This window comes from Misgurnus anguillicaudatus, chromosome 11 (genome assembly GCF_027580225.2).
Source record: "Misgurnus anguillicaudatus chromosome 11, ASM2758022v2, whole genome shotgun sequence".
NCBI lineage: Eukaryota > Metazoa > Chordata > Actinopteri > Cypriniformes > Cobitidae > Misgurnus > Misgurnus anguillicaudatus.
In genome coordinates this window covers 25,428,549-25,440,000 of record NC_073347.2, presented here as the reverse complement: position 1 = coordinate 25,440,000, position 11,452 = coordinate 25,428,549, and the positions used below count along the sequence as shown (strand labels likewise).

General features: G+C 38.6%; 1 protein-coding gene across 1 annotated transcript in view; it reads right to left on the bottom strand.

Annotated features, from left to right (window-relative positions):
• The window catches only part of ftr80 (finTRIM family, member 80), a 13,483-nt gene extending 2,527 nt beyond the window's left edge, over positions 1 to 10,956 (bottom strand). Inside the window, exons 1-5 of the mRNA XM_073873420.1 lie at positions 10,805 to 10,956; positions 9,896 to 10,515; positions 9,649 to 9,744; positions 531 to 764; positions 292 to 448 (exon numbers count right to left, since the gene is read on the bottom strand). Of these exons, the coding sequence (XP_073729521.1) occupies positions 292 to 448; positions 531 to 764; positions 9,649 to 9,744; positions 9,896 to 10,486 (1,078 nt within the window). The 5' untranslated portion in view covers positions 10,487 to 10,515; positions 10,805 to 10,956. The remainder of the gene's footprint in view (positions 1 to 291; positions 449 to 530; positions 765 to 9,648; positions 9,745 to 9,895; positions 10,516 to 10,804) is intronic.
• Positions 10,957 to 11,452: the final 496 nt, after the last annotated feature.

Sequence of the window (11,452 nt, the reverse complement as noted above, 5' to 3'; positions counted from 1 at the left end):
TCTCTAAAATGATTTCAGTGATAGAACAACTTTTGACTGGACAAATTGTACTGTTGCTGCAACCTGAAGAGCCTCCTAGCTGCTACAAGCACACTCTGAAAGTGGCGGTGGAGGGTAGAGCACACAGCCCCGCCCCTCCCCCTGCCTGCAGAAGAGTGTCTGATACCAGGCACTGTTGCGCTTTTCAACCACATGGGCGAGCTATTAGTCATTTTTACATGGAAACTACATAGTGTTGCTTTAAGAAGCGTTTAATTTCTGTAGACAATTAACCAATCTAATTTATCTCACCTTTCTCTGATATTCTGACAGTGTCTTGTTCACGCAAATCATTCAATTGGCTTTTCAGTTCAGAGAGAATTGTTGGTATTTCCTCAAATGTCAGAAGTTGGTTTACGGGGATGTTGCACAAGTTTGAACATTGATAGTTGTAAATAGAACAAAAATTCTATAGGTGAAAATATAAGCAATCAATCAGAAAACAGTAAATACTGCACTTTTCTGTATAATGTTTAAGTCCGTTTTGTTACCTGTATGAAACAAATGTCATTGTCTATCTGTGAAAGCTGTCCCAGTTCCTTGTTCCTCCTCCTGAGATCAATGATCTCCTGCTCCAGTATATGTATAAGCTCCTCAGCCTTTCTTTCTTCTGCTTTCTCTTGATTTTTGATGTTCTCTGTTATCTTAGCTTGGTCTTTCTCCATGCAGCTGATCAACTCTGTAAAGATCTTCTCGGTTTGCTTTACTGCCTCCTGTGCAGAACTCTGTTAGGAGATAGAATTATCTTTAATTTTGTGTATTAATGTTTACAGTAAATTATCACTTTTGAGTTGTGACATTGGAATTTTTCTGTATTATTTTTTACTACGTCCTAGCCTATATAGCAGTGAAAGACAGTGGAATAGGGTGAAAACATGCTTACTGTATAAGGCAAAAACAAACAAACAAACAAATCAAAGACATTTGTATTACTCTGAAACAAAAATCTTATTATACCACAAAAGAAGATCAAAGTAATGGCCTAGCTTACTGTAGCCCATAGAGTTTATAATATTAAACTTTTGTAATATAATTTGACTGACTTAATTACAATGCTATTATCTTGTTTGACTCTGTGGACCCTGTACCAGAATTATCTTATTTTGACTTAATATAAAATATTCCTTTAATTATGTTGGCTTGACAAAGCCAACATACTGTTCTTCGATCTAAGCTTATTATTAGTGGTGCTTGCATTTATGCAAGGCATCACTATTACTATTCCTCAGGGATATTATTCTTATTATTATTATATTTTATTCTTATGTCTGCACGTTTTTTCGGCGCGTAACTCGTCCCGCGCGGTTTGTCGTAGACACACGAAAGAGGGCTCAAATTGACCGGTTTATTGAGGAGAGGTGTGCTATGACTTTTATAAGCGATCGGGTGCAGGATTTCCGAAAGGGGGGCGAAAAACCACCCGAAAAATCCCATTGACTTAACATTGCGCCCAACTTTGACGGGTCATAGCTCCGCTCGAGAATTTTGTAGAAACATGTGGGTTACAACATTTGAAGAGGGTGGTAGGCTCTGTAAGAACATGGATCACAATGGGGTGTAAGTTGTACCCCTGGGGTGTAAGAGGTGCCCAAAAGTGCCCCATTGACTTATAATGGGCCAGGAAACACGCCCATATAAGGGAATAAAACCGTTCCAGATGGGATATCTTTGCTTTACAGTGTCGTAGAGATACGTGGGTGGGCCCATTTTACTTGGGCATCCAATCAGTCTCTCAGGATCCTCCCAGAGTTATTAAGCCACGCCCCTAGCAACAATTTTGGGGACCCTAGCAACATCTCCCATAGACTGCCATTATAAAATGCCAGGATGGATATCTTTGCAGCACAGTGTCATAGAGACTTGGGGGTGGGCTCATTTTACCCAGACATCCAATCAGTCTCTCAGGATCCTTATTGAGGTATTAAGCCACGCCCCTAGCAACCACTTTTGAGCACCCTAGCAACATAACATTGAAACAGTTATATCTCGGCATCAGAACATCGTAGAGACACGGGGGTTGGACCGTTTTACTTGTGACTCGGAATGTAATCACTGGCCACATCATTGGCCACTCCCAAGCCACGCCCCTAGCAACCAAATATGAGCACCCTAGCAACCCAATAAACAAAGCCTTATATCTTCGCATCAGAACATCGTAGAGACACGGTGGTTGGACCATTTTACTTGTGACTCAGAGTGTAATAACTGGCCACATTATTGGCCACTCCCAAGCCACGCCCCTAACAACCAAATATGAGCACCCTAGCAACATAATAAACAAAGCCTTATATCTCTGGATCCGAACATCATAGAGACATGGGGGTTGGGTCTTTGGGTCATGTTAGCTTCATGCTAGCTTAATGCTAAGTCATACTACCTTAATGCTAGTTTCATGCTAGCTTAATGCTAATTTCATAATAAATCTTGCTAACTTCACGTTAAATCATGCTAGCTTCATGCTAACTTCATGTTAACTTCTTGCTAATCATGCTAACATCATGCTAGCTTCATGCTAATCATGCTAACATCATGCTATCTTTATGCTAATCATTCTAACATCATGCTAACTTCATGCTAATCATGCTAACATCATGCTAGCTTGATGCTAATCATGCTAGCCTCATGCTAATCATGTTAGCTTCATGCTAGCTTCATGCTAATCATGCTAGCTTCATGCTAACATCATGTTAATCATGCTAACATCATGCTAACATCATGCTAGCTTCATGCTAATCATGCTAACTTCATGCTAATCATGTTAGCTTCATGCTAGCTTCATGCTAATCATGCTAGCTTCATGCTAGCTTCATGCTAGCTTCATGCTAATCATGCTAACATCATGCTAATCATGCTAACATCATGCTAATCATGCTAGCTTCATGCTAATCATGCTAACTTCATGCTAATCATGTTAGCTTCATGCTAGCTTCATGCTAATCATGCTAGCTTCATGCTAGCTTCATGCTAACTTCATGCTAATCATGCTAACATCATGCTAATCATGCTAACATCATGCTAATCATGCTAGCTTCATGCTAATCATGCTAGCTTCATGCTAGCTTCATGCTAATCATGTTAGCTTAATGCTAGCTTCATGCTAACTTCATGGTAATCATGTTAGCTTCATGCTAGCTTCATGCTAATCATGTTAACATCATGCTAACTTCATGCTAACTTCATGCTTATCATGCTAACATCATGCCAACTTCCTGATAATCATGCTAACATCATGCTAGCTTCATGCTAATCATGCTAGCCTCATGCTAGCTTCATGCTAACTTCATGCTAATCATGCTAACATCATGCTAACATCATGCTAGCTTCATGCTTATCATGCTAACTTCATGCTAATCATGTTAGCTTCATGCTAGCTTCATGCTAATCATGTTAACATCATGCTAGCTTCATGCTAACTTCATGCTAATCATGCTAACATCATGCTAATCATGCTAACATCATGCTAATCATGCTAGCTTCATGCTAATCATGCTAGCTTCATGCTAATCATGCTAGCTTCATGCTAGCTTCATGCTAACTTCATGCTAATCATGTTAGCTTCATGCTAGCTTCATGCTACTCATGTTAACATCATGCTAGCTTCATGCTAACTTCATGCTAACTTCATGCTAATCATGCTATCATCATGCCAACTTCCTGATAATCATGCTAACATCATGCTAACTTCATGCTAATCATGTTAACATCATACTACCTTCACGTTAATTATGCTAACATCATGCTAATCATACTACCTTCAATAAACAAAGCCTTATATCTCCACATCAGAACATCGTAGAGACACGGGGGTTGGACCGTTTGACTCGTGACTCGGAGTATAATCAAACATTTCCCCCAGAATTTTGCCACGGCAAGCACCACTTCACATTTTCTTCAGGAAATGTACCTATCTAGTTATTATTATTATTATTATTATTATTATTATTCTTCTGGTACAAACTTTTTCTCACAGTAACTCCTCCTAGAGCTTTCAAGCTACACCCACAAAACTTTACAAAACTTTTAAGACTGGTACGTAGATTGTTGCTATGACTTTTCTAACTGATGGGACCTACCGAATTCCTAAACGGGGTGCTCAAAGACCCCAAATTTTCCATTGACTTAACATTGCAACAAACTTTGACGGGTCATAGCTGCAAGCGAGAAATTTGTAGAAACTTGTGGGTTATCACAGTTGAAGAGGCTGGCAGGCTCTGTAAGAACATACATCACATTGGGGTGTAAGTTTCACCCCTGGGGTGTAAGAGGCACCCAAATTTCCCCATTGACTTATAATGGGGCAGGAAACATGCCCATATAAGGGAATAAAAGCGTCCCAGATTGAATATCTTCACTTTAGAGTGTCATAGAGATATGGGGGTGGGCTCATTTTACTCAGGCATCCAATCAGTCTCTGAGGATTCTTATTGAGGTATTAAGCCACGCCCCTAGCAACCAAATATGAGCACCCTAGCAACATAATAAACAAAGCCTTATATCTCTGGATCCGAAAATCATAGAGACATGGTCGTTGGGTCTTTTGGTCATGTTAGCCTTATGCTAGCTTCATGCTAAGTCATACTAGCTTCATGCTAGTTTCTTGCTAGCTTTATGCTAATTTCATAATAAATCTTGCTAACTTCATGCTAAATCATGTTAGCATCATGCTAGCTTCGTGCTAATTCATGTTAGCATCATGCTAGCTTCGTGCTAATTCATGTTAGCATCATGCTAACTTCATGCTAATTCATGTTAGCATCATTCTAGCTTCATGCTAATACATTTTAGCATCATACTAGCTTCATGCTAATTCATGTTAGCATCATGCTAGCTTCATGCTAATTCATGTTAACATCATGCTAGCTTCATGCTAATTCATGTTAGCATCATGCTAGCTTCATGCTAATTCATGTTAGCATCATGCTAGCTTCATGCTAATTCATGTTAGCATCATGCTAGCTTCATGCTAATTCATGTTAGCATCATGCTAGCTTCATGCTAATTCATGTTAGCAACATGCTAGCTTCATGCTAATTCATGTTAGCATCATGCTAGCTTCATGCTAATTCATGTTAGCATCATGCTAGCTTCATGCTAATTCATGTTAGCATCATGCTAGCTTCATGCTAATTCATGTTAGCATCATGCTAGCTTCATGCTAATTCATGTTAGCATCATGCTAGCTTCATGCTAATTCATGTTAGCATCATGCTAATTCATGTTAGCATAATGCTAATTCATGTTAGCATCATGCTAGCTTCATGCTAATTCATGTTAGCTTCATGCTAATTCATGTTAGCATCATGCTAGGTTCATGCTAATTCATGTTAGCATCATGCTAATTCATGTTAGCATCATGCTAATTCATGTTAGCATCATGCTAATTCATGTTAGCATCATGCTAGCTTCATGCTAATTCATGTTAGCATCATGCTAGCTTCATGCTAATTCATGTTAGCATCATGCTAGCTTCATGCTAATTCATGTTAGCATCACGCTAGCTTCATGCTAATTCATGTTAGCATCACGCTAGCTTCATGCTAATTCATGTTAGCATCACGCTAGCTTCATGCTAATTCATGTTAGCATCATGCTAGCTTCATGCTAATTCATGTTAGCATCATGCTAGCTTCATGCTAATTCATCTTAGCATCATGTTTACTCATGCTTATTCATGTTAACATCATGCTAACTTAGTGCTAAATCATGTTAACATGCTAAGTTTATGTTAAATCATGTTTACGGAAAGTTAGACTACTAAACTAAACTTGTTTTAAGTTTCTCCAAAACTTTTTTAAACGTTCAGGCCAGGTTTTGTCAAGCCAACATAAAGTTTGTCTTCAAACTTTTCTATCTAGTTATTATTATTCCGCTTTCTTCTGAGACTAAATTTTAAACACTAACTCGTCCTAGAGCTTTCAAGCTACATGCACCAAATTTTCCACGGACCTCCAGACTGGTCTGACTTAGTGTGCTATATCTTTTCTAACTGATAGGACCTTCCGATTTCCTAAACGGGGGGCTCGAACACCCCAAAATTTCCATTGACTTAACATGGAGACAAACTTTGACGGGTCATAGCTGCGAGTGAGAAACTTGTAGAAACTTGTGGCTTACCACATTTAAGGAGGCTGACAGGCTGTGTAAGAACATACATCACAATGGGGTGTAAGCTGTACCCCTGGGGTGTAAGAGGCCCCCAAAATTTCCCATTGACTTATAATGGGGCAGGAAACATGCCCATATAAGGGAATAAAAGCGTCCCAGATGGAATATCTTCACTTTAGAGTGTCGTAGAGACATGGGGGTGGGCTCATTTTACTCAGTCATCCAATAGGTCTCTTAGGATTGCACTAGAGCTATTAAGCCACGCCCCTAGCAACAATTTTGGGTACCCTAGCAACATCTCCCATAGACTACCATTATAAAAAGCCCAGATGGATATCTTTACACCAGAGTGTCATAGAGACATAGGGGTGGGCTCATTTTACTCAGGCATCCAATCAGTCTTAATAGGATTCTTATTGAGGTGTTAAGCCACGCCCCTAGCAACCAAATAAGAGCACCCTAGCAACATAATAAACAAAGCCTTATATCTCTGGATCTGAACATCATAGAGACATGGGGGTTGGGTCTTTGGGTCATGTTAGCTTCATGCTAGCTTCATGCTAAGTCATACTAGCATCATGCTAGTTTCATGCTAGCTTTATGCTAATTTCATAATATATCTTGTTAACTTCATGTTAAATCTTGTTAGCTTCATGCTAACATCATGTTTACTTCATGCTAATCATGCTAGCCTCATGCTAATCATGCTAGTATCATGCTAATCATGTTAACTTCACGTTAAATCATGCTAGCTTCATGCTAACCTCATGTTTGCTTCATGCTAATCATGCTAGCTTCATGCTTGTTTCATGTTTATCATGCTATCATCATGCTAGCTTCATGCTAATCATGCTAGCTTCATGATAGCTTCATGCTAATCATGCTAGCATAATACTAGCTTAATGCTAATCATGATAGCATCATGCTAGCTTCATGCTAATCATTCTAACTTCATGTTAGCTTCATGCTAATCATGCTAGCATCATGCTAGCTTCATGCTAATAATGCTAACTTCATGTTAGCTTCATGCTTATCCTGTTAGCTTCATGCTAATCATGCTAACAACATGCTAGCTTCATGCTAATCATGCTAGCTTCATGCTAATCATGCTAGCTTCATGCTAATCATGCTAGCATCATGCTAGATTCATGTTAATCATGCTAGCATGATGCTAGCTTAATGTTAATCATGCTAACATCATGCTAGCTTAATGCTAATCATGCTAGCATCATGCTAGCTTTATGCTAATCATGCTAGCTTCATGCTAATCATGCTAACTTCATGTTAGCTTCATGCTAGCATCATGCTAGCTTCATGCTAATCATGCTAGCATCATGCTAGCTTCATGCTAATCATGCTATCATCATGCTAGCTTCATGCTAATCATGCTATCATCATGCTAACTTCATGCTAATCATGCTAACATCATGCTAACTTCATGCTAATCATGCTAGCATCATGCTAGCTTCATGCTAATCATGCTAGCATCATGCTAGCCTCATGCTAACATGCTAATCATGCTAGCATCATGCTAGCTTCATGCTAATCATGCTATCATCATGCTAACTTCATGCTAATCATGCTAACATCATGCTAACTTCATGCTAATCATGCTAGCATCATGCTAGCTTCATGCTAATCATGCTAGCATCATGCTAGCCTCATGCTAATCATGTTAGCATCATGCTAGCTTCATGCTAATCATGCTAGCATCATGCTAGCCTCATGCTAACATGCTAATCATGCTAGCATCATGCTAGCTTCATGCTAATCATGCTATCATCATGCTAACTTCATGCTAATCATGCTAACATCATGCTAACTTCATGCTAATCATGCTAGCATCATGCTAGCTTCATGCTAATCATGCTAGCATCATGCTAGCTATGCTAGCTTCATGCTAGCTTCATGCTAATCATGCTAGCATCATGCTAGCTTCATGCTAATCATGCTAGCATCATGCTAGCTTCATGCTAATCATGCTAGCATCATGCCAGCTTCATGCTAATCATGCTAGCATCATGCCAGCTTCATGCTAATCATGCTAGCATCATGCTAAATCATGCTACCTTCATACTTAAACATACTAAAAGCCAGATAGCCTACTAAACTAAACTTCTGTCAAACCGTTTTAAACGTTCAAGCTACGCTTTTTCAAGCCAACATAAAGTTTGTCTTCAAACTTTAATATCTAGTTTTTAATGGTCTGTCATGGACCCAGTACCACATATGAGATAATGTTTGAAAGCGTAGACTCTCTACTTTCTGCAGATATGCATCACTTTGAGAAATCTTTTACTGTAAGAAAGTTATTTACACTTAATTTACACTATCACCCCCCTTCACAATTTTTTATGTGATTTAATATTCACATATTTCATATTTTTCAAGTATGACAAACATGGGCAAGTCTTATATCAAATGAAAGCTCTCACTCTCAGGAATGAGGCTACATCGTTCATTTATTATTTTAGTTCTATTATCAACACATATCCAACAATTGTCGAATGAATAATGATGTAAAAAATTGTCTTTTGTAAACATATGGGAAACTTGAGTGTGGACAGCCTCAGATAGCACAGATAGCCACAAATGATACACCATCTTTTCTCGTAGGTCCTACTCTAAACAATGAGTCCATTCACAGCATTTTCTTTGGTTGTGTGCCTAATTAATCCCTTGCTATTTATTATACGTGCAAAACAAAAAATGTATATTAAAAAAAATTCTCACACCCTTCAGTAAAATAAGAATAACTTTTGAATGCGACATGCTAAAGAGTTCATTCTTTTTTTGGGTGTTTACTGTCTGCTGCTGGTAACAACCAGAACTGTCTGCAGTTTGCTAGAGCACACAGAACCAGAGTTATTCATATACTATATTTACAACTTATAAAAAGAAAATTTGGTGTTTCATCATATGAAAAACAACAAATTACAATATTTGTCACAAACAGCAGCTTTTTATGTAACTTCAAAGGGTTTTCTGCAAAATTATATAAAGATATTGCATTTATTCCACTGTATGTGGTTATGGGAGCACTTCAAATATTTTTAGGCGGAAATGAAATACAAAAAGGGTATTATTCCTCCCTTCGGTTGGAGTAAAATAACTTTGCATTTATTATGATAGAGAAAAAAATTCCTTTTTCCTCTGTAAGCTGGCAATTGCTGGAATCAAACAAAACTATCTGCAGGTTTCGTTACCACTCAGGGCTAGAGTAATACACTTTTAAAAACAGACTTTAGAAAAAAAAAACATCAAAAAGCGCCTATTTATTTTTGTGTTTATTAGAGGACTGACAACACATACAACCATGTTGAGCACTTTTAACAGTGTTTTATGTAATTTCAAAGGGTTTCCTGTAAAATGATACCACACTTTTGTATGTGCACCTCTGCTTGTGGGTATGGGAAGCTTTTGAAATTGGGTAGGCCAAATACAGTCACTGAAGCACTAATGGAATAGCATAAAAAACATTATAATGTATTACATCACACTCACCTTATGAGAGTCTATGGCTTGTTTTACCTCCTGTACTTTCATTTCTCGATTATGTATTTCCTCTTGTAGGCTATGCTGGTTTGATTCGACCTGTCCCTGTGAATCAATTGTATTACAATATTTCAAAATAACATTTTAGACAATACTTGTTAGAGATGTATATAGTGTGTGCACTGTGTTTTTTTTTAGTAAACTATACATTTAAAGCATAACGGAGACAAATCAATTGGCAAATCAATTGCCTTACTTGTATTTCTTGTCGTTTGGCAGCAGGTGAAGCCATACTATGGTTCTGATGGTTAATCAGAGCACACTGCATACATATCAGCTGCTGGTCTTGGCAACAGTACAGCTCGAGTGGTTTATCATGTTGAGAGCAGATCTGCTCCAGCAGATGTGGCGAAGCATTGACCAGTTTATGTCGCTTAAATGCAGGAGATATATAATGACTTTGGATGTGAGATTCACAGTAAGATGCCACACACACCAGACAAAACTTGATGGCTTTTAGTTTGGTTTCTATGCAGACATCACACTCCACATCTCCAGACCCAGCTGAAGACTTCTGGGGAGTGGCTTCAACAGCTTGTGGTTCTTCTCTCTTTATTTTCCCAACGAGTTCAGCTAGCACTGTGCTTCTGTTGAGAACCGGTCTGGGAGTGAATATCTGCCTGCATTGTGGGCAGCTGTAAACTCCCTTCTGATCATCCTGATCCCAGCACTCTTTAATACAGTTCATACAGAAACTGTGTCCACATGTTATAGTGACTGGATCCTTCAGAAGATGAAGACAGATCGGACAGTTAAAAGGATCTTGATCATCAGAAAATTCTGCCATCTTGTTGATACTACACCCACAGGCTTTCACTGTGGAAGAAACAGGAGGTGTTTTACTTGGACTGAAATGTTTTTTGCAAACAAGAAAATGGCTATAATGTAACGAGTGATCTGAATTATCTTAAAAACTAACGGCGCACACTCGATGGAGATAAACAATAGCACAAGCAAATTAAACAATAAAAGATAAACCAAACATTAAAAGAAAAGTGTCTGCAATACAAATATACTGCAAAGACATATACAATTCATTAAAAGACAGACATACAACCATAATTACAAGCATAATTACAGAAATACTACGTAGAGACACACTCACCATTTGTTGCACGCAGTTATCAGAGAAGAGTGTTCACTTTCGGTTGCATTCCGTAAGGGAGGGGCTTTTAAAGAGGCAGATTTCCAAAATAGGTCTGGACTCTATAGTTCAATTTCAAACAAACATTGACAATTGACTATCCTGATCTCTCTCTATATTTATATTTATACACGCAGGGGCGTTGCTAGAGTCAGATGAGATAGGGGCCTAGACTACCCTGCTGAAAAAAAACTGCATCAAGCCAGCATGGAGCCAGCACCAAAGCATAGCTACCAGCACCAAAACACAACATATGCTGGTCTTGCTGGTATGACCAGCATGGGATGCCGGTGCTAATGCTGATTTGGTGCTGGTTTAGCTGGTGCTGCTAATGCTGGTTTAGCTGGTGTTCACTAGCAAACCAGCACCAAAACACAACATATGCTGGTCTTGCTGGTATGCTGTTTTTTTCAGCAGGTTACCTTTAAACGTGGCCGGCTATTTTTATAAACGAGCATTTCAACCACTCTGGTTTCAGAAAAGTGTTCATTGACACGTACCTGTGTATAGACCATTTCAAGAGACGTAAACAACACTGGTCCAGAAGCACTTCCTGTTTCCGTTTTTTAACACTAGATAAACGTTGGGATAAAATAAACCAACAGAACA